General features: G+C 47.0%; 1 protein-coding gene across 1 annotated transcript in view; it reads left to right on the top strand.

Moving 5' to 3' along the window:
• The window catches only part of ror1 (receptor tyrosine kinase-like orphan receptor 1), a 28,567-nt gene extending 7,613 nt beyond the window's left edge, over positions 1-20,954 (top strand). The window contains exons 4-10 of the mRNA XM_035524023.1: positions 1,464-1,751; positions 2,511-2,547; positions 12,892-13,019; positions 13,987-14,304; positions 14,483-14,728; positions 14,843-15,054; positions 17,383-20,954. Coding sequence (XP_035379916.1) covers positions 1,464-1,751; positions 2,511-2,547; positions 12,892-13,019; positions 13,987-14,304; positions 14,483-14,728; positions 14,843-15,054; positions 17,383-18,822 — 2,669 coding nt within the window. The 3' untranslated portion in view covers positions 18,823-20,954. The remainder of the gene's footprint in view (positions 1-1,463; positions 1,752-2,510; positions 2,548-12,891; positions 13,020-13,986; positions 14,305-14,482; positions 14,729-14,842; positions 15,055-17,382) is intronic.
• The last annotated feature ends 3,081 nt before the right edge of the window (positions 20,955-24,035 follow it).

Here is a 24,035-nt window from a genome sequence, read left to right as displayed (position 1 = left end):
TTATTAGTTATTTTCACTTCTAGGATATTTGTGTAAAGTAGTAACCAATTCAGCATAGAATTAGACCAGCAAATCTGCCTCGGTACTAAAAAGGAATTTGTTGTCCTCACACACCATGTTTTTTAAAAGGAAATGATTAAAGTCCTCTTAAACAGACCAACGGATCCCTGGTAATAGTAGAAATATTTTGGCGAATACTCCTGTCAGATGTAGTTGAACCCGTGTTTGGTTTTTAGAAAGAGAACACAAGTGAGAAGAATCTGGCCCCCTCCACGGGGAGATCAGTACTGCGTCTTCCTCTGCACAGCTGTAGATCCCAGACTCCTTACCTTGTCTGCAGCCCAGAAGTTCTCCCACTCAATATGTTTTTATTAATTTCCTCGTCAAAGTCACATTCCTGGCATGGCGCCAGAACCCACTCAGCGAGGGCGAAGGTCTGCAAAAACGAGAAGGAAAAGGTTCAAAGACATCGCCGTGCACCAACCAGGCTGACGTTAACTGGCCGCGTTAACACGGGATGGCGCAAGACAGATGATTTGAAGATGAAATATTACATTACAGCAGAGGTGTAGCCCTCGAGTCTCGTGCTGAGAGATGGAAACGTTCCCTGAAGGCCGAGGTCGTCACGCAAGCATCGTGCCGAGGACAGGGAACCCCAGCAGTAAAAGTCTGCATGGGCATGCCTACCCACGGATCAGTGCGAGGAAACCCCAAAGAGTTCAGAGTTGTTTGTTTTCACTCACTATACCTTTCATTTAGATGCAGATTTGAGGGCCTCCTTAACAGTGTTCTGTGCGGCATGAGGGAGAACCCCACAGGGTGTGTTACCACATCAGTCCCCTGCTGTCTTTGTTAAGACAGATTTGATGAGTCCACCACAAGCCGATTTTGCTTTTCCTACCATCGGGGTTTCGGGGGTTGTTATGTTTATGCTGGGCTGCTCTCAAAGCCAACCCAGGCCCTGGAAAGATGGGTTTTCTGGGGCTTGAAGTTTCCGGAAGCTTTTGTATTACATTAGAGTTTCCGCCGTCCCCTTTGGCAAGGCCCAACCCAAATGAGACAAAGTAATGATTTACCACACAGAAGCAGCCACAAAATGTCTTGTAAAGGATTCCTAACTGGCAGTTAGACAGGTTTCTTACACATGGAAGCAAATGTATGTTCTACAAACAGACAGAAACACACTTCCCCCCCCCCACACACACACACACACGCACAAAATTTATGACCGAGGATATTCCCCGGAGGAAAAATATTTTCGTGAGAATTAGAATGTGTCAGATAATTAGAAAGTGTCAAATAATTGCAGTGTCGTGCAATTTTTAAAACCTTGGCCGTGGTATGGGATATTCCTTTTGTGTTAACACCAGAGATCCTCTAAAATGACTGCGCGTCAACGTTATGCTGTCCATACCTCTGAACTGTCTCCCATTTGTTTTCCACAATTCCCAAAATCTCCTCAGACCACTTCCTTAGGCTAGACGCTCCCATGAACAACATCACCACCTCCCTTGGCCAGACGGCCGAGCTGCACTGTCACGTTTCGGGGAACCCCCCGCCAGCCGTGCGCTGGCTGAAGAACGACGCCCCTGTAGCACCCGAGGCCCGCCGTATCTCCTACAGGCAGACGCCCTATGGCTCACGGCTCCGCATCCGCAACTTGGACACCACGGACACCGGCTACTTCCAGTGTGTGGCCTCCAACAGCTACGGAACCGTCTCCACCACTGGAATCCTCTTTGTGAAGTTTGGTAAGTTGGCCGTGTGAATGCCGTGCCAGTGCAGTGCGAATGCTGTGCTAACTCGTTTTTGATTTCAGAAAAAATATATATATTCACTCAGATGTGATTAACAGTAAACCTAAGTGTGGATTGTTTTCCTGTGTGGATATTTGCTTGCTCATAATGGTCATTTGTCTCAAAAACCTACAACTTTCTCCTTTGTTTTATAATGTTATGTATATTAAAAAAAACAAACATTATATAAGTACAATGATAGCAATAACATGATTAATGAGTTAAAGGGTACAATAGAAATAGCCTTTTTGTTTGTTTGTTTTACCAGAGTAAAATAATTTATAAACATTCTAATTTATAAAAATTTGGTCCCATTGCATATTTCCAAAACATAAATATCCACAGTTCAAAGGCAGAAAATTCTGATAAATATAATATGGCTGCATAAATCTCTCATAGCCGATTTGCAAACATTTTCGTCTGGTGTGGATTCGGTCCCATTCCGCATGCATGACGTGTTGCATAATGAGCCATCATTCGTGCCGTCAGTAAATAAGTAGCACCAATCCGACACCCTTTTCAGAAAAGCCTTCTGGAATGTCAGCACCGAACGCTGGCGGAGAGCAGCATTCTGGATCGGTGTGAAATGAGGTCAGCACGGTTCTTAACCGCGCCACTGTGCCAGCCTTCCACCTCGACTGTGTGTGCTCTGGGCCTCTGTGAGCGACTTCTTCCTGACCTGGTCTAAAACGATTCCTCCTCTTTCCTCCCCAGATCCGCTGCCAACACGCCAGCCCGGAAGGCCTTCGCCGTGAGTTCCTTGTTAAACTCTTTACCATGTACCCTGTCCAGGGTTCATTACTGGCCAATAACCACAGCGGTGCAGGCAGGAAAAGAAAGCTGTGCTTAAGAGAGAGACCGGTCGATCGCCACATCAGTAGCTGCTGAGCAGAGGCTGAAGCCCTTCTCTTGTATCTGAGTGTGCCCCTGAGGTAGAGTAGCAAGAAGAATTTGAGTAAACCCTGTGTGGGTGTGTTTTCAGTCTAGTGTCCTTGCTACCTTTTCTCCCCGTGTGTTTGGTTGCTCGACCGGTCTGTAGTGAAGTGTGAGTATCAGGCAAACAGTGCTGTTCTCAATTCAACGTAGAGCTGCAAAACATTTGTCCAAGGCCGTTTAGATAATTGGCAGCTCAGAGATGTCCTGTACTGTTCTGATTGACTTTTTAATGAAGTGTGTGAAATTAAAGTCAGTGCTTTCTTGAGAGAAAACCTCAAAATATTTGGCAATAGCACAGGCATGCTGTTTGCAGTGAAAGCGTAATGTAGCGCAACATGTGGACGTCTTCGTCATCCATGGCTAGCACCTGTTCATGGTCATAGCTTTCCAGTCAGGATCACTTGGCTTTTAGCCAAGGATCAGTCTGTTAGTATTAGCCAGTATTACTGTGTGTGTGTACCCACATTTATTACAATAAATCAGTGACTTTAGCCCTCGTTCAGTTAGCAAACATGTGTTTTCTCCTGCTAAATCCGTTCCTTCGTCACTGTCAAAGGCAGCTGTTGTGGTACTGTTTAATATGGCGCTGGCCGTATTAAACAGTACCACAATGCTAGCTGTTAGTGGAGAAGCAGATGTGTTAGGGTGAAATGCCGGGATGAAGAGAAGGGAGTGTGCGTGAGTAAGGGAGCGAGAGTGCGACAGCGATTACACACACTGTAAATCTAAACACACTTCAGTCATTTCTGTTTTTCCCAGTGTTTTCCATGCCAAAATCAATAATAGCTGATATGATCCTTTGGCAGTGGTAGCAGTAAGCTGTTTCATAAGGTACATTGTGGACCTTTTCCATCTGGTTAAAATGGAGCGTAATGTGAACAATTTTCTGAATGCGTTTTTGTGAATCATCGACTGGAGCATCAGTAGCTCTCAGCAGGGCCAGGGGGAGGGGTTTGCCCCTCACCACTGTAGATATCTGCGCCAATGAGCATTTAGGTCCAGTCCCATGACACTGTGACATGCCTGGCCAACTTCCAGCTCACATTAATATTGATTAAAGCCAACAAAACCCGCTTCTGTGCCCCTCAGCTTCAACTGGAGGGCGGCACGGTCAGTCTGGACTAACTGCCGTCATTACGATGTACTCATTAAGGGGCGCACAGGGCTCTCTTTGAGGCTCCTCGTGACCTGTTGGTTATCATTAGTGTCACGATCAAAGAGCGCCGAGACTGAGTCCCGTCAGTCCTCATCAGGAGCGAGAGGCCTCGGCGGACTCGCCCGTTCCGTTTGCTTTTTTTTTTTTTCTCCTCCCCTACCGTCTCTTTCCAGGGAACGTGTCAAAACGTCAATCTCGGCAGAGCGAGAGAGGCACCTGGCGTGGGCCGAGAGAGGAGGGAGCATCCCCGGCGGAGGTTTTGTGGCGGGGACGCTAATGAATCCCTTCCCCGCGTAGCCTCCTGCCCAGGGGCCGGCCCAAGCCCTGTTTATCCAGCAGAGGGCTGGACAGGACGGCGGTTGGGTCGGCACTCCACTCCTGCTGCTGGGTGAGGGACAGTGAGCAGGCTGTGCTTTCTTGGGGGGAGGATGATGGGAGAGAAGGAGAAACACAAAGGATAATGAAGTGCAGTTAGGCTGGGGAGTTGTCCGCGAATCCGCCAATACAGATTGTGAAATAGTTTAAAGAGCGTGTTAGTCGGGAGAGCCGAGTCTGTGTGCAGGACCTGCACCCCTGGCTTCCCGCTCACGCCTCCTCCAGAACAGGCTGTCCTTTCATACTCTCATCGTACCCAGACACTGACAAATATCTTTGAATATGCAAGTTCCTAATTTTGTTGCCCTCTCAAACTTCCATAACACAGTCGTTTGATGACGTCGCAGCTTGAAAAAAACGTTGTGTACATGAACGCTGCAGGCTATGAACAGATGATCCTTTCCTAGCTACGTTCCTTAGCCCGAAGCCCCGAAGGTCGTGGAAAAAAGAGGTCAGTCCCTGGGATCAGCTTGGCTTTTCCTCTGCCGGTCCTCAGCAGAGGATACCTGCACACGTCCCGGTCTGTCTGGCCTCCTGGTGAACCTTTACATCTCAACTGCTCTCCACCGAGCCTTATGACAACACACCTTCGTGGTCTCGTAATAAACGCAACATGGATTTTTTTTCTCATGCTTGTCTTTAGCTTTTGCTTTTGCTGACTTTACGGGGACCACCTGGTGAGGAGGTAACTGAACACCGTGCATGAGGAAGGCACCGGGCATCCAGAACTGGAACAATGGACATCTTTGTTCTGGTCCAAACGTCACCGATAGGATGCAATGATAGATGAATGTAAAGGACTTCTGCCTTGTAGCTCCTTGTTCAGCATTCTTGCAGAAGTGTTTTATAGACAATGCCAAACTTTTATTCACCAAAGCCGACTACTTGGTTGAGGTGTGCATCTTTTTCTCCAAAGGATAGTGTAGCGTAGGGTGGCCATTGGTGGGGGGGGGGGGGGTTCATAGAATGTGATGATCAGCATGAACTGATGAGTGTTTTGTGGTCAGTGGTTGAGGAATTGAGATTTTTCCTTGTGGTATAGTCTGCACAGGTATTCCATGAAGTCCACTAGTGAATTCCCTCATTGCCTCTTTTTATTGGTTCCTTGGTAATTCTCACACATCCCCTGCATTGTTAATTGTCAGAGCCATGTTAGATATCTCAGCTCTACCTCGGCCTGCTGTCACGCTCGGAGTTCAAGCTTCATTCACGTGAAAGTGACAGACATTTATAACAGGAGAGAAGACCTGGGAAGGAAAACCATAAGTTTTCCTTATCAAAATATCCTTAGTTCAGGGTAAACAGACATGATTTCTGTGCTGAGACTTTACTGTGAAGAGACAGCTCAGTGTACACAGTGCAACCATTCTGCTGGCTCCTAGTGAAGCGTATCTGCGGGGACATCTTTATACCATGCCCCTGAAAAATCACACAGCCCCACGTCTCCACCACACTGTTTATAGCATCCCATTTTCTGCCCGCTTGAAAAGATTAATATTACTGTCGCTGCCCTGTCAGGACTGTTTAACTTACCCCAGCCTGGCTCGAGAGAGGACCTTTTCTCTCTGCACTGAAAAAAAGCAGTGAACAGGAGGAAAAGGTTTTTTTCTCACTCTCCTCATCTCTGGCTGAATAGCAGCGCGAACGGAGTTCCTAACGAAGACCAGACCACCTCGTTCTTTCAGGGCTGGCCGGGAAGGCACGGGTACTGGAAACGTCCCAGAAGCTTCGGTACAGTCCGACAGAACACATCTTAATGAGGCCCTCTGCCCTGCTTTTAAGTAACAACTTCCATTACACTTCTGAAAGGTATTCAAGTGAGAGATGGACTTGTTACGGTCACTGTTTCAGCATCAGGTTAGCAGAGCTTTTCCTGTATTTATGGTTATCGACTCATGTTTTCGATAGCATGTCAGGTATTTCAGAAAACATTGACATTCATTCCCATTAACTGCCATTAATTTAATCATGCAGTCATTCAAATATGCTAGTTGTTTGAATGTTAGGTTGGTGTTAAATTGATTTATGAAACTCAAAGTCATGTTTACTGTGGGTTCAGGATATAGGGTTTTTTTTCAGATTAATATTTCAGATTAATTTTGTCTAATGGGTGAAAGTAGCATTAGAGTCACTTACTGTTCATGACTGATGAGTTCATGTTCATTGGGCCTGCACATGTATATCTCAGCACTCACTGGAAATGCTGAAATGTCTTCGCTTTCAGACACACACACATGCACACGCACACGAAATTCAAATACAGACAAAAGTTCAGTCTCTGCCTTGTTGTGAATCCAGTATAACTAAGTGTTGATTGACTGAAGATCGGAGCCACCGGGGACATCCCCTTTGACCTGTTCGGGTCTCCGGCGGAGATGCGGTCTGAAACTCAAGCCCCCCTCAGTGAGACTGGGGTGGTTCGCAGTGGACCCGTAACTATTCATCTGCCACTACAGTGCCATTACTTTAGCAGATCGGTTGGGTAACAGTGTCGTTTTGTTTATTTCATTAGCCTGTATATATATATATATATATATATGTGATAAAAGGCTATTTACTGCTGTTTACCCAATACAGCATAACTGCTCTGTCAAATAATTGTTTATTTTAGCAGCCTGCATATGATGTTTACACACAGAAAAATGAATACTTGTTCTCAGTGCTACAACCGCCTTTATTTTACATAATACACACACACACACACACACAAAAAGAGGTTGCTACATGCTCATTTTATATTTGACATTTCAGAGACACTTATTACAGGCATAACATTAATAGGCCTGTCAGGTTTAGGGTTTTTGTTCATATCATTGATGTCAACTTTTAGCATCTCGGTTCATTTCATTGATAGGGTCATATCTTCATTTCACTGAGAGGCATGTCAAGTTTAGGGTCTAGGTTCATTTCACTGATGTCAGGTTTAAGGTCTTGGTTAATTTCACTAATAGACATGTCAGGTTTAGGGTCTGGGTTCATTTCTTTGATGTCATATTTGGGGTCTAGATTCATTTCATTGATAGGCCTGTGAATTTTAGGGTCTAGGTTCATTTCACTGATAGGCCTGTCAAGTTCAGGGTCTAAGTTCATTTCTCCTGATGTTTCACTTTTGGGTCTTGCCCTCAGCCAGAAGCCCAGGTCATGTTTTCCAAGCCCTGCTACTTCGATGTTTATAACTGAGCCCTTCGTGGGGGATTTAACCTTGTTCAGGCATATCCTAGAGCTTTGGGAGTGAGGCAGAGAAGGTTTAAATAGTAGTAACCTTGTCAGCTGAGTAATGAATGACCCCACTGTTTCTCCGCGTGCTTTTCCTGTGAGAAACAGAACCAAAGAATCCTCTGCTCTTATGGGCTATTTTCCTTTCGCGTGAACTCAGCCTCGGAGCTTTCTGTTTCATTCGTGATTAGGTCAGGATCCGCTGCCGGAGCTTCAACACTAGTCTCGCTCAGTGTCAAGTGTATGAAAGCAGGGACTCTCAGCAGCATCGTGGGAGCGATTTTGTTAGCAAAAAGAGAGCAACTGGATCCAATTCACACGCGAGTGCGAAAATCTGGACTGTCCTTCAACATGTGTCAGCCTGCAAACAACCCCCAAACCTCTCCTTCCCTGCTGCTATTCCGTCCTGCTCCTTGGACTGCGGCCTTTCTCCGGCCACGCTCCCTGCCCACGCTGTCTGTCCTGTCCAAGGGGGCCTGTAAATTGGCTTTCGTTGGAACATTAGAAGCTTTGCTCCCTTGATCTCCCTTGATCTCAAAACGCAAGCTTGTTTTCTGTGTGACTCAACTTTTCTCAGCGATGACATCATAACCTATGTTTCAGGGACCAAATGGGAGGAGAGACAGTGCGATAGCGAGAGAGGAAGGTGATTTATAAGGATGTTCCACTGTTACAGGGTGTGATGGTGTTTTTCTTCTCCTTGATGTTAACCTGAAAAAAGGCCAGAATTACTCGAGGATCCCCTCCCCTCTCAGGAAATGTCAAACAGGCACAGTCTTGTCCCTAAGTGCCTGTGGCTTGATTCTGATCTATACACCTTGACTTTGTAAATCACTAGGGAATACATCACACACCTACACTGAGCATATTAAAATGTCACAGGAAGTTCTCCTGCAGAGAGAATTTGTAGTACACGTTGCCTTGTAATTACCTGAGCTGTGTAGGCAGTTTCACTGTGGTTTACCAGATCTGCTGGGTCAGTGAGAATCACCGTACAAACCCCACAACCCTTTGTTGGCAAGTGAGAATAGATTTTGCAAGAAGAGATAACCAGATAACATCAACAACTTTCACACAAACCAACACCCACACTCATGCGCTGAAGAATTTTTTGTACTGTGTTCTTTGGGCTACGCAAACAGAAACACACAGATGCACACACACGGACTGACACACATGGACAAATACACACACACACACACCCCTCAATCTGCCAGTACTGTTTGTTGTTGAGAAAGCCGTTCGTGCTGCGGGTCAGCGAATAGAAAAACAAAGTGGCGCTGTTACTGGCTGATGTACATCTCAGCCTCCCCTCAGTGCTAATGGCCTCTGAACAGACTGAGCATGACCCTCCCTTTGTTTAGTAAATCACCCTGTCCAGCAGGACGCAAGCAAACGATCTGATCAGTCTGCGGAGGCCCCGACGGCCCCTCGGACCCGCTGTCTGCCTTCAACACGAGAGGAAGACGACTGACGTTGACCGCCGAAGTTAGTGCGCTCTCTGCCGTTGTGCACCAGGGACATGATGTTTGCCCCTGGTGGAGAGGAAGCGTGGGACAGAGACACACGGAGCTCCCTGGACAGGAATGTCCCGAGCTCCTGCAGGCTGAGAAAAGAGCTGAGGATGGTCTGGAGAAGAGGAAGAGGAGGAGGAGGAGGAGGAGGAAGAAGAGGCTGGCTTTCTTTGGCTCTTCACATCACATGGGGTGTGGCATGACTTTTATAGAAAGCAAAGCCATGTTGATGTATAGGAAATGGTGTCTGGAGTTTCTTTTTGATATAAAAGTTTTGTTTTTCTTTCCAGACCCCCCCCCCCCCCGTCTCTCTCGCTCTCTCTCTCTCTCTCTCTCTCTCTCTCTCTCTCTCTCTCTCTCTCTCTCTCTCTCTCTCTTTCTGGGATAACAGGGTTATGGGGTTATGTTCTCCACTCTCCTAATAGAGGCTGCTATTGTGTCAGTGTAACACAAGCACTCTTTCCTCTCTTTCTTCATCGCTACTAATGAGAGTCCCTGAGTGGCCGGCTGTGCCTTCCTCTCTAGCCTCGGTCACAGACCACAGGCCCCCAAAACCAGGGATAAGTCAGCCCATAGTCTTCCACAAGCCTCCTGAGCGCCAAGATGCCACACAGACCCCAGTCAAATATTCTCGTGAATGAGATCTCATGAATAGATTCTTGTCTGCTTTCAGCTTCACTGAGGATTGCATGTGGTAGCGTATTATCCAAACTAGGCGGGCTCAGCGTTGTGCCTTCGGCGTAAGCTGCCCGTCAATGCAGAAACCACCCCAGCCCACCGCTGGTACTCCGGCGCTCTGCTTTATAGCTGTAGCTCCTCTGACCGTCTCTACGAACTACAGGAGTTCTGCTCACAGTGACAGCAAAGGTCACATGGTCTTATTAGGAATGTACCTGCAAGGAAATACGCACCGATATCTAGATCGCGTTAAACACGACCGCGCAACTCTTTTTAGTATGCACATAAAATTCTGGAATGTTGGGCTCAGAAACATGTTGTAAACGCTGAAGGTCCACTGGGTAATTGTATATGGGCACATAAAGTTTGTGTCTAGAGGAGCTGAAACCCACAAAGTATGGATCTCTCTGCTGACAAAAAGCCGAGACTGCTTGATGAAAGCCTGCTTGTCAGTTTGTCACTAGTGTTTTATAGAAAGGCTGTTTTTACAGGATCATTTTCAGTGTGAGACCATGGAAACATAAAGAAATACGTTGCCACCTATTCAGCTGTATAGCTAGTTGTAAATCTTTAAACTATACATGCATACGCATGCTGTATAAAATAATGCTTTATTTGATTTATATATGCATTATATACTTTTATTGTGAAACTCGCATGTACCAGAAATCGATGGCACTTAAAGGTTAAAGGTGTGGAATGATGCCCATGTGGATGTGCGTGATCACTGCGGTGCTGTGCTGTGCTGTGCTGTGCAGTTCTGTGCTGTGCAGTGCGTCTTTGTGCTGTGCTGTGCACCGCGTCTTTGTGCTGTGCTGTGTGGTGCTGTGCTGTGCTGTGCAGTTCTGTGTTGTGCAGTGCATGTTTGTGCTGTGCTGTGCTGTGCACCGCATCTTTGTGCTGTGCTGTGTGGTGCTGTGCTGTGCTGTGCTGTGCTGTGCTGTGCAGTGCGTCTTTTTGCTGTGCTGTGCTGTGCTGTGCACCGCGTCTTTGTGCTGTGCTGTGTGGTGCTGTGCTGTGCTGTGCAGTTCTGTGCTGTGCAGTGCGTGTTTGTGCTGTGCTGCGCTGTGCAGTGCGTCTTTGTGCTGTGCTGTGCTGTGCTGTGCACCGCATCTTTGTGCGGTGCTGTGCTGTGCAGTTCTGTGCTGTGCAGTGCGTGTTTGTGCTGTGCTGCGCTGTGCAGTGCATCTTTGTGCTGTGCTGTGCTGTGCTGTGCACCGCGTCTTTGTGCTGTGCTGTGTGGTGCTGTGCTATGCTGTGCTGTGCAGTTCTGTGCTGTGCAGTGCGTGTTTGTGCTATGCTGTGCTGTGCACCGCGTCTTTGTGCTGTGCTGTGTGGTGCTGTGCTGTGCTGTGTTGTGCTGTTTGGTATGATACAGGTAGTGTCCTCATGTAAGCCCACTTGACAGCAACGGCTCACATATTCACTTCACAGAGCTGCAGCAGTATCCATGGAAAGATGTGTTTGGGTGTGCGAGCTGCTTTCAAAACCTTTGTACAACAGAACGGAAACGTTAGCTCATCGAAGCAAGCAGTTCGGTATAGAAAGCTCAGATGTTCCATCACACCTGATTTACTGTCAGAAACATACTTCTGCACAGGATAGCTTTTGGGATTCTTTAACAGATTCCAGTGAGTCTCTGGGCTTCACTATGCACCCCGCTGCGTGACCAACACTGGACAAACATTTGAAAACCATTTTAGAGCTGTGTTAAGATGCTGGATGGTGATTAAGGAGAGAAGCTAGAAGACAGCTAGACGAGGATTCCTCCATGTGCAGCGGAGGGCGTTCTTGCGCAGGGAAAACCGGGAGACTTTTATTAGACTCGGGGGCTTGTGCACTAACACGGACGAGCCAAATCCATTCTCTCTGCTGAGCAGGCATGCATGCTGACATCTCCATATGCTCAACGTCTTATCGTTAGACATGCTCTTTCTGCTCTATTGCAGTCTAAAAAGCTTATTCATGTAGTCCACTTCTTCATATGTGCTGTGTATGTGTGTGTGTGTGTGTGTGTGTGTGTGTGCGCGCGCGCGCATATTCGTGTGCCAATGCTTGCATTTACACGTGTGTCTACAGGTGGACATTTTGCCCGAATGTCGGTCGTGTGTTAATTATCCAGTGCTATGATCCTTTGACCTTTTTATGACCTGTGATCCCTTTCATAAGTGGCAGCGATGAAACTCGCTGACGTCTTGCTGTCATTCCAGCAGGCAATGATGTGTTAAGTAGTGGTAGTTGTAACCAGCCGAACAGACAGCATAAGTCCACCTAAAGACACACGTACACGTGTGTGTATGTGTGTGAGTGTGTGTGTGTGTGTGTGTGTGTGTGTGTGTGTGTGTGTATATGTTATCCCTTGTCATTTCGCTTCCAGTCTGCAGTCACGTCGAGCAGTGCACTCTGACGTACACACACTGCAGTGCTGTGGGGTGTAGGCTCCATACTAGCTGCTGTCTGTCTGCTGAGTCCCATGCCTATATATTTGTCACATATAGGATTTAGGATGTCTGATTGTTTCAGAGTTCTGCATTGGTAATGCAACCTGTTAGCTCCCTCACTGACTTCACGTTTGTGTGTGTGTGTCTGTGTGTGTGTATGTGTGTGGGGGGTGTCTATACATATCACTCTGTATAAGTTCACGATTCCTCAGACCCTGTCCAGCCATTCACATGGTTCAAAGTACCACCTGTCATGCTTTTTATGTGTACAGAGCTCAATAACTTTTCTTCATTTATATTTATGTCCTGAACTCTATGTTGTATTCAGTCGGAACATGTTTTCCACATGTGTTAGAGGACGTCACTGTGCCAGGACTGAGTACTCAGGACCAGGTTGGGATGAGTTCCCACACCATTTTAGAATATTGCAGCGCTTGCTGCCCCCTAGTGTTTATCCTATGAACTGCAGGGTGCTTGTTTGGTACAGGAGCTTTCCAGCTATAGGAAATAATCGCAACATATTCTCTTGGACAGCATCACATTACTAATCTTAAAAGCATGTATGTCATTTTAGACGTATTGTAAGTTGCAGCTGCAGGTATTCAAATACACATTTTCCCAGCATGTTAGTCCTTATAAACTTACCAACAATGTAATATTAATTGCAGTTTCCAAAGTCCCTGGCATCCGAGTGTCCCAGCATACGTTGTTTTTATATTCTCTCTGTCCTGCATTCCTACTTGTGACTTCTCATTTCTGTGTCGTATTTCCCTTTTCAGGGAGGACTTTGATGAGGAAGGCTTCTGCCAGCCCTACAGAGGAATAGCATGCGCTCGCTTTATCGGCAACCGGAGCATCTTTGTAGACTCGCTGCAGATGCAGGGGGAGATCGAAACTCAGATAACCGGTAGAGCTCATACTTCCCCTCCTGAGTCCCGAGCTTCACCACTGGGCTTTCATGGCGAAGGACACACAGAACCTGCCTCTGCTGTTGCACTTACAGCAAACCTCATAACCTTCTCTGCTTGCGCCAGCCAATATGTGCAGGTTTCACAGCATCTGAGAGCATCGCCAGAGAGCCTGCTCTGTAATGAGCGTCGCCATGGAGACTGCTATATAGGGGACATCACCATAGAGTATACGGTGTAATAAACATCACTATATTTAACATCGCAACGGAGCCTGTTCTATAATGACCATCACCATGGAGACTGCTCTATAATGACCATCACCATGGCGACCTCCCTATTATGACCATCACCATGGAGATTGCTCTGTACTGAACATGACTGTGGATCCTGCTCTGTAATGCTGTGAGAACTCTAAAGATATTTCTTGGTTACCACAGATGCAGGAACTCCACAGCCCTTCTGTAACTTCCCATTATCCTTTGCACAGATGGAGAATGTCAGAAACGTGAAAGATGCTAGAACCACTGCCAGCCCTGTCTCAGCAGTGCGTGTATCTCAAGGGTATTTGCATTCCTCTCTGCTAGAAAACATATTGGCCTACAAGCCAAACCCATCTCGATGCTGCTAATTTATTACTCTCGTGGGGATTACAGAGCCGAACTGACCTGAGACCAGCCCCTGTCAGAACATGACAATCATTGGGAAGTCAGGGTCCTAATTCACAGTATGGTAGATGCGTGGTCTGTACAGCACATTTTCAGCTGTGTTCTGTGTGTTCTTCAAACTCCAGCTTTTCTGTTTATTCATTATTCAAGGTGAAGTCAGTATCTAGTCAGTGTGATATACTGACTGTGTTACACACATTGTATTGTTTCAGCGTGTGTGTGCGTGTGTGCGCGCGCGCTCTTTCGGAAGCTGTGCATCTGAAGTGCTTCATGTTCGTGCTTCTCCCTTCCTCTCCAGCTGCATTTACCATGATTGGCACCTCCAACCACCTATCAGATCGCTGCTCTCAGTTCGCCATCCCCTCCCTCTGTCACTTCGCCTTCCCTACGTGCGACAGGAGCTCCGGGATCGATAAGCCGCGGGACCTGTGCAAGGACGAATGCGAGATCCTGGAGAACGACCTGTGCAAGACCGAGTACATCATCGCCCGCTCCAACCCCCTCATCCTCAAGCGGCTCAAGCTCCCCAACTGCGAGGACCTGGCTGCCTCAGACAGCCCCGAGGCTGTCAACTGCATGAGGATAGGCATCCCCATGGCTGAGCCCATCAACAAGAGTGAGTGCCCCCGTTCTGCGTTCCCTTTTGCATGGCCAATTAAAGCTCGCGTTACCGTCATTTACGCTAATTGCTGTGTTTACTGTTACGCCAGGATAAGTTAGCTGCCCTTGATGGTGATGAGCACAGATATCTCATTTTCTGAAGTCTTGCCGCCTGTGTTTCCTGCCCGGCCCAGATCACAAGTGCTTCAACGGCAGTGGCGCCGACTACCGCGGAACGGCCAGCGTGACTAAGTCGGGTCGCCAGTGCCAGCCCTGGAACTCGCAGTACCCGCACAGCCACAGCTACCTCGCCGTCCGCTACCCCGAGCTCAACGGCGGCCACTCCTACTGCCGTAACCCCGGCAACAAGCAGGAGGCGCCCTGGTGCTTCACCCTGGACGAGCGCGTGCGCATGGAGCTCTGCGACATCCCTCCATGCGGTGAGAGACGTCCAGGTTAGCTGGGCTTCAGGACTAGCTTTGCGTAGATACCCACATGGGCCTTGCTCGGTCGTTGTTCGAAAGTTTTGAGCTGCTCTTCTTTCTGCTGGTCAGACTTGAAGGAGAACCACGGAGGCAGCAGTATGGAGATCCTCTACATCCTGGTCCCGAGCGTGGCCATCCCCCTGGCCATTGCTTTGCTCTTCTTCTTCATCTGCGTCTGCCGCAACAACCAGAAGGCGCAACGGCCGCCCGCCCAACGCCAGCCCAAGCCCGTGCGTGGACAGAATGTGGAGATGTCCATGCTCCCCGCCTACAAGCCGAAGGTGAGGAGCGGGCCCGGCGAAAACCGGGCACTCGAGCGGTTTCCTCTAACACAAAATACAGAGGATGAGAAGAACAAAGGACTGGTAACCATGGTTAATGGTTAATTTAATGGTTTTCTGCCATTAAAACACAGGCAGGAGGGGTGGGGAGAGAGGGCATATGGATGTGATCTAAGCAGGGCCAGCGGAACCTGAGCGCCATCACATCGTCTTCATTGCGCTCTCCGCATTCCGTACATTCAAGGCAACTTCAAACGAGGCCTTGTTTGCTTTGTGCGCGCACACACAGACACACACACAGCACTAAGCCAATGTTTTGACTCCGCGCAGCTGGGGCCCTGTGGCAGACACGTTTGTCAAACATGCATAGAGAAAGCATTCAGTGATCATAAGTGATCTGTACCGGAGTTGCATAAATTATTCGGATCGGAGCATCTGTTTGCTCTTTCGCCTTAACATAAAGTGGCACCTGAACAAAAAAGTCCCATCAAAATGGCTTGGCTAGCAGCAGGCTTTGGAGGGTTGAGGTGGGCGGAGTCCATTTTTAAGCAAAACATTGCTTACGAAGCAATAGGATCGTATTTATAGGCAAATAAGGAGCAAAGAAATGAAATGATTTTAGTTCACACACAGTTCCAGAACAAAGTGTGCCATTCATTATTTAAAATTCACTGCCACGCTCTTATTGCTAAAGCTGGCTTTCCTGTATGTGTTTATTTTTTTTAAAAAAACAACAAGTTACACAGTTATAAATCCTGCTTCATTAGTTATGTGTGTCGAGCGTTTTGAATAGGTTTTTGCTGACCAACCTTTTTTTTAAAAAAAAAACTGTTTACATTGCCTGAAGATGAACACTCAGAGTAATCGTGACCCCATGGCTTACCATCTCATCGAAATCTATTCGACCTCAAAAAGTGTCGTTGATCTTGTCACTACTGATTTTTTTTATCACTTACCTCCGCAGTGCTGCTGTACCGCAGTAGAGAGGTTCAGAAGCGGAGCGTTTTTTCCCCGCTCTGCTCTTGGTACAACACAGGACAATGTGTCGACCGTCACACACTAGACTTTACTCGGCCGGCAGTGCAATAAGTTGCTTCATACGTGGCTACGTGAGAGGCTAGCAGGCACCCATGCTTGCTCAGCTTCTCACACTGTACTTAAAACCCTCTTAGGAAAATCCAGCTGCGAATCAAAGCTCAGAGGTCAGCGCGAGGTCAGCCTTCACATTGGCAGTGTTCAGTTGGAGATGAGCGGGATGAATCCAGGGAGAATGGATTCTAACCCAAAACAGCTGTCCGTGTCAACAGAGCACTCCTTTCGGCACCCTCCCGCTCCCGGGATGGAATTTCATTTTCTCTCTAAGGGCTAATGAAGGCTTTCATTCTTTTCTCCCAGCATCTCTCTATCCCCTCTCCTGAGTGCTTCCTTTTGCTTTGCTTTGCATTATGGGTTATGTCAGTATATGACGCGAAATGCGAAAAACTCAAGCCTTAGTTTGTTTATTGTGTATGGCTGTGTTTGGAACACAACTCTGGGTTACTGGGTATGCACAGGAATGCCTCATTAAATATCAGGGAGCTCTGTGTAAAGATGGATCTTCGGGAATATATTTCATGTGAAGATTTGCTAGGCTAGTTCGTTTCGACGGATCCCAGTCATCATGAGTTAAGCAGCGATTCAGGAGAATCTCTCTGCAGAATTAAGGAAAGCCTGTTTGCTTGAGTGTACAAGAAGACAGGAGTAAATATCACCTCTGAAAATGCAACACTCAGGCGGGAAGTGTGATTTTACAGCCGCAAATCCTCCAGAAACAGAGCTAGCTTGTACAAATCCTCCTCATAAATTAAAATAAATACTCATAAATGAATGTTAATCTTCACCAAATTGTTTAGCTATGATGTGTTAAATTCTTGCAGATGTAACACTTTGATGTGTGACTGCCTGTTCAGATCTTTAGCACAGCAAGTCTCTGTTAAACTGCAGGGAACACAGGAGGACAGAGTTCATGGCCAGAGCGAGAGGTTAAAGTCCTCCAGACCTCAGGGAGAAACCCATCAAAGCAACTAAAAAAGGCGCTCGAACCTTTCTGGATTTATGAGTAAAACAAACAATATAGCTATAATTCTAAATGCTTTTATAATATGTAACTTTATTCTGTGATAATATTTTTGCTCTTTGTCATAACGACCGAGTGGCGCTTGATACTTTTTTTCTTTCTTTTGGTTTTATTTTAAAAAAGCAGGTGTGCTGAAAATAGAACAGGAAAATAAGCAGCCATGATGGAACGGCAGTGAACTACATTTCACCCTGAACATTTCTCTCCTTCAGAGCAAGGCCAAAGAGCTGCCTCTGTCAGCGGTGCGCTTCATGGAGGAGCTGGGCGAGTGTGCCTTCGGAAAGATCTACAAGGGCCACCTGTACCTGCCGGGCATGGAGCATGCCCAACTGGTGGCCATCAAGACTCTGAAGGACTTCTCCAGCCCCCAGCAGTGGGGCGAATTCCAGCAGGAGGTGTCGGTGCTGGCTGAACTACACCACCCTAACGTGGTGTGCCTTCTGGGCGTGGTGACCCAGGAGCAGCCCGTGTGCATGCTCTTCGAGTTCCTGGCCCTGGGGGACCTCCACGAGTTCCTCATCATGCGCTCCCCGCACTCGGATGTGGGCTGCAGCAGCGACGAGGATGGCACGGTCAAATCCAGCCTGGACCACGGAGACTTCCTGCACCTGGCCACGCAGGTGGCGGCCGGGATGGAGTACCTGGCCAGCCACTTCTTTGTCCACAAGGACCTGGCAGCAAGGAACATACTGGTAGGAGAGCAGCTGCACGTTAAGATTTCCGATCTGGGGCTGTCGAGGGAGATCTACGCGTCCGACTACTACCGCGTGCAGCCCAAAATGCTGCTCCCTATTCGCTGGATGCCACCGGAAGCCATCACCTATGGGAAGTTCACCACAGACTCGGACATCTGGGCGTTCGGGGTGGTGCTGTGGGAGATCTTCAGCTTCGGCCTGCAGCCCTTCTATGGCTTCAGCAACCAGGAGGTGATGGAGATGGTACGGAAGCGACAGCTGCTGCCCTGTCCGGAGGACTGCCCGCCACGCATGTACGCGCTCATGACTGAGTGCTGGCTGGAGGGTCCTGCCCGGAGGCCCCGCTTCAAGGACCTCCACGGCCGCCTCCGGGCCTGGGAGGGCCTGTCCTCCCATGCCAGCTCCAGCACGCCGTCTGGCGGCAACGCCACCACCCAGACAACCTCGCTCAGCGCCAGCCCCGTCAGCAACCTCAGCAGCCCCCGCTACGCGGGCTACATCTACGGCGCCCCCCAGGGGCTGCCGCCGGGCCAGCTCGCAGGCTTCGTGGCGGCGCCCATGCCGCAGAACCAGCGCTTCATCCCCGTCAACGGCTACGCCATCCCGCCGGGCTACGCCGCCTTCCCCGCTGCCCACTTCGCCCCGGCCCAGGCGCCCGCACGGGTGGTGCAGCACTGCCCTCCGCCCAAGAGCCGCTCCCCCAGTAGCGCCAGCGGTTCCACCAGCACGGGCCACGTGACCAGCGTGCCCTCCACAGGCTCTAACCACGACGCCAACACGCCGCTGCTGTCGCACTGCGTTGCCATCACAGCCATGCCTGCTGTGCCAGGCGGTGCCGTGCCCGTGTTCGGACACATGGCCCAGAAAAGCCTGCAGCTGGACCCTTCTCAGACAGCCCTGCTCGCTGACACCAACAGACTCATGTACAGCGAATCCGTCATCACTGCCGACTTGTAAATACATCGTTTTCTTTTTGTAAATGACTATAATTATTGATATTTTAAAGCATCGTCCTTCCACTCTGTAAATACAAATTAGCCTGAATGGGAATGTAAAGATTTATCTGATGTGTTTTTATATGAAAAGTGTAAGAAAAGATCAAAGGAAACCTTCTTTTTAGACGATGTCTGTATGATACCTGATGATCTCTGGGAATCTTTGGTTTTCTGCAGTCCTGTTTCCTATCTGCGGGTTTGAATGAAATGACTTTTGGGTTTTTTTTGCACGTCATCAGGTGCATCACAGCCGTGAAATTAACGTCTAGTCGTACCATTTCCTCAGCATCTGCCTCGAGGACCTTTCGAATGGACTGTCAGTCAGCATCAATGGACGACCGAATGGAAAGTCCGCGTTCTTCTGTGTTCACTTCTTGTCAGTGCGAGGACCAGCCTGTCCCTAAAGCTTGCCATCAAGTTTCTTAGTTTGGTTCAGCAACTGTAATTGTCTCGCATAGCTGGTAGGTCGAACGCTGATTTACTGGCTTATAGTTTCATGTTGGTTTTCGACCAAGATTCCACTAACCCTAGAGGATCCAGGTAACCCTAAAGCTCACCTGATTCAGACAGTTTTTCTTGCCTATGTGCAAGACAACATTTGCCCTCTAATAGAGGATAATGGCACGCATCCTGTCTTACACACCATGTCAGAAAAGGAGCCAAAGGAAAGACATCTCTGTGACACTGCCTCTTCATATGGCCTTAATAGTCAACATGTGCAAGATTATGTGCTTAGTTCACTGATTAAAAAGGACTTCAGTGTCCCGTTGATGTGGTAAGGATTTAGTCCCAGTAAGAAGTGCGAATGACCGTACCACTATTAGCCTAGATGTACTAATAGAATGTTACATGTAAATCCAAACCAGTTTGTACACTCTACAATGCAAACTAGATTGTACACGCTAAAGTGCAACCTTGTACAATCTACAATGCAAACTGAACTGTTTCTGATACGTGTCTGTACAGATGTCTCTACGGTCATTGTAGTAATTTAATGTGCGTGCCTGTTACCAGGTCAGATAGATAAAAACTGCCATTCAGAATCACAGTACCGAGATTACATTTATGTAATTGAGTTTGTATTTCATTAACCACAATTTATATAAAACACATGCTAGAAAGTCTAAATAATCAGATCTAGCTGTCCAGTAGGCTGTAAAGTACAAGCCGTTCCAGCAGGGGTCAGAGTTTTCCTGTGTTACTGTAGAAATGAAGTTACTGAGCTTTTTTCACTAATTTTTCCCTTATAGTGTTCATGATAAATACTGTATCTGCCAACTAGTATTAATATATTCTTATTTCCACCTAATGTGCCAGTTTGTTCAGCCTGGTAGCTAATGGGAGCTTAGCATACAGTTCACATGAAGTAGACGTCTTGTCTAGTCAGTCGCTATTCCTTCTGTTTAGTGTAGTCAGTTGCTATGCAACTACCAAATGCAGATGCACCCTTTTCCTATGTTGTAGACAATCAAGGTTCAGGCTGTCATTCAGGGTACAGCTAAGGATACAAGGTTATACGTTTCCTTTAAAAAGCCTTTTAACATCAGCGTCATAAAGTGTTACGGCATATCAGAGATGATAACCTTGTTATGCATGAAATATCAGATATTTGAATCAGTGGTTTATTTTTGTATAATTTTGAATCAAGATTTTTATAGCAACAATGCAACATTCTTGCGCTTGCAACCATCTGGAGACGTAAGGAGCTCGTGAAGCACCCGAAACCCCACGTGATGTGGCCAGATTTATGGTACATGCTCATGTTTTTAACATCTGGATGAATCATATACTAATTTTTCAACTTCCTCCTGAATATTTATGAGTGCTTTTAAACTTATGCGCCAAGAATATCTGAGGTTTCACGCACGTATTTGTTTTGTAAACATACCCGTTTGTACACCGTCAAAAACCACTTAATTCTAAAGACTGTGAATCGTGTTTTGTTTTTTTGTTCTTCCCCCTGTAGGGGAGGCTTCATTAAGAATGCATGGCAAACAGTTTACACTCAACGTATCAACCATGTGGCCTTGAGTTTTTACAGTTCTTAAAAAACAAAAACAAAAACAAAAAAACAATTTTGCACAAATCGTTTGTATGGCAAAATCATTATTAAATGACATTGTTTGGTCATGGTGAAGATGTTTATGGGTATCATTTCTGTCCTTTGGGGAGTAAATTGGCTGTTGGTTGTTGATAGCGTGCTATATTCACTATGAAAGGTTGGAAAAGGAACAGGAGAAATGGTCTGCTGATCTCGTTGACTTTCGCAACTGTTTTAACTCATTTGGCCAGCGGGGGGCAATATAGAATCACTTGAGGCTATAATCCTTGACAAGGGAGAAAATGCGTGTGCCGCCGTGCATGGTTTAGATTATACAGCTGTTCACTCACTCACACTTCAAAGGTACCTGGAACGGTTTCTCCTTGTCTTTCAATAAACAAAAGCCCAATTTTATACACATGCCTGCCTTTAAAAAAATGAGCATAAGTTGTGTCTGTTTGCCAAGGGAATGGAAGAGTAATGGTGTACATATGGAGAGGTGATTAAATACACACATATGGACACACGCCTGGGCTCAGAGAAGAAGAAAAACAAACGACCTCGAATGGCTAGTACGGGGCGCCCTGTGCGAGGAGAAGGGTTTGATGTTGGGAATGTTTTTGATCGGTTCTGCACTCTGGTTTCACGTTCTCTTATCTGGGCCAGCCCCAGAAGTGGCCAGCCAGGCTCCAGAGAGGGGGGACGACGACGACACATTCTGTAGCAGCTTATCGCTCAAGGCCCTGTCGTAGATGATTGGGAGCAGTCAGTTTGGTCAGTAGTGCTGTTTCCAGTAGTGTGTCATGCAGCTGTTGAAACCCTGCAGTCAGTCGAGAGCCTCACCTCACCCTTATTTTAAACGTGTAGGCAAGCCTTCATGTAAAGATGAGCATTTTAGCACATCTATTATTTCTTCGCATAACAGAAGCCCTCATTTTAGTTTTCACTCAAAGCACACGAGATAAAGGACTTGCATTAAGTTAAGCCAAAAATATCCCGATTGCATTATTTTTTCTTTTTTTTTGTGCTGGTGCAGCTTATTGCGTTGCACATACGTCTGGAATGGCACGAGCGTGAAGCCTTCCTTGAGCGCTTCCAGGCGATCACGCGGAGATCCAAATAGCTTTGGCACGCCGCGCGTCCCTTCCCAGATGAAATATAGATGAAGCTTTACAATTCTTATTCGGCCCGGGCCCACCTGAGTGCAGGGTCTTAACAAGCTTAAGTTTAAGTGTCTGATATCTATGACTGACAAGGACACAATGTGAGCGCAAGACCTGGGGGGGACACTCCGCGCCTCGCGAAAGGCCACAGCTCAGAGTAATTGGCGTAAGGGGAAGCAGATGTAGCACGCTGACTGACATGATTTCCGCCTTTCATCTCCCAGTTCCTGTGCCCTTCCGTGGCGGTGGCTCCGGATGTCTATCGCCTCTATCTACGGGATACAGGCTTCCAATGTCCACACAGCATTAAAAAAATAAAAAAATAAATCAAATAAACTGCAAGTGTTGTGTGTGGTCCTTGGAAAATTTTGCCAACCCAAGGTGTCGGTGCAGAAGCAGTCAGTTTCTGCGTCTAAAAGTGTGCGTGTGGATTGTGCGACATTTTCTTTAAAGTGAAAGTGCATTCTGAAATGTACTCCAAGACCAGAAAAGTACTTATTTTGAAAGTGACTTTGCATAACTATGACAGTAATTTTGATATGAAAGGGGAATGAACAGAATACTGCCACAAAATATCCGAAGTGAACAAATACAGTATGTCTTGTATAATATATGTAGAAATTTAATATAGAGATTCTATATTCAGTTTTTATTGACTTTAAATGTCAATTTTATCTTCCCCCTTATATTTCATCAGTAATTCAGCAGTCACGCTTAAGCGAACTGTGTTATATATTCCCATTGACCACTGGACATCATTCTTTGTAAGACAGCACTGCAGGGCTCCTACCAGACACGTGCACTGTCAAAGCATTTATGACAGTATTTCTCTTGTTCAGAATAAGAGGCTGAGTTGAAGAACAGGATGAAGGTACCAGGTACACCCACATGGTAAACAGCCCCCTCCATATATAGCACCCTTCCCCCCAGAGCAACAAAGACCCCTGACTGCGTGACTATGTGAAGAGCTGTTAGAGTGCAGGCGACAGGCGTTTGACCTCTGGATAACAGAGGGCACTGTCCGGGTGACGACCTTTGCCCTTATCGCTCCAGCCTCTGACCCTCTGCATTTTGTTCGAAGTAGGAACGATTTTTAAAAAATATATATTTCTTTATTTATTTTTATTATTATTATTATTATTATAATTTTTTGTAATCTAGAAAAATGCATCAACAGTAGCAGTAGTACCATTAAAGATTCAGCAAACATGGTGGCATATGTGTGTATGAATGTCACTGCAGAACATCCACAACATAACATGGAGTTCATAGCACAGTGTTCTGGTCATTTAGCCATTCTTTCAAAATTGCACCAGGACGTGAGAACATGCAAAGGCAAAACAAGCGTTAGAAAGGGGGAAGGGAACAATCCCTTTCTGCTGTGCCCAAGAGCAACTCAGGAGTCCAGATGGAATAAAGTTCTCTGCTCTACTTTTCTGGGGTCTCACACAAAGCAGTCCAGAGATATCCCATGTTTGAGAGCCACCCTGAAGCCAAAGGAAATGGGCATCAAGATGATTTTTCTCTTTTTTTAATGTGTGCCCATTGTAATCTACATTCTCTGTTTTATATTACTGGTACCATTGAGCCACAGGTTTAAAGACGACAGTTTGGCATCATCAGTCAGGCATCATGCCCCACTTTCGTGGCTGCTTCATCGATCTACTGCTGTGGCTGATGTGAAGAAGGGAGATGGAAGAAGCCATCACAGTCATTAAGGCTTTTCACTCAAAGACACGCCGGATGACATTAAAAAACAAAAACAAAAGTAACCTTGTGTTCTGAGGAGGTGTCTGTCACTCGGAGCCACTGGAGACGGAGGGATGCAGAGGTATGTGAACTTCTTCTGCGCCCCACACTTCTGGAGACGAGGGCAACCAGCCCATCCGGTTCCCGCAACCCCCAGAGAGAGGAAGAATGGCATCGTAGGGTCTGATGCATTCCATATGTTTTTAGGGGTTCAGGGGTACG

The sequence above is a fragment of the Electrophorus electricus genome, chromosome 3 (assembly GCF_013358815.1).
Source record: "Electrophorus electricus isolate fEleEle1 chromosome 3, fEleEle1.pri, whole genome shotgun sequence".
NCBI classification, from domain to species: Eukaryota; Metazoa; Chordata; class Actinopteri; order Gymnotiformes; family Gymnotidae; genus Electrophorus; species Electrophorus electricus.
Note: the sequence above shows the minus strand (reverse complement) of the source record. Positions and strands in the feature narration are given on the sequence as shown.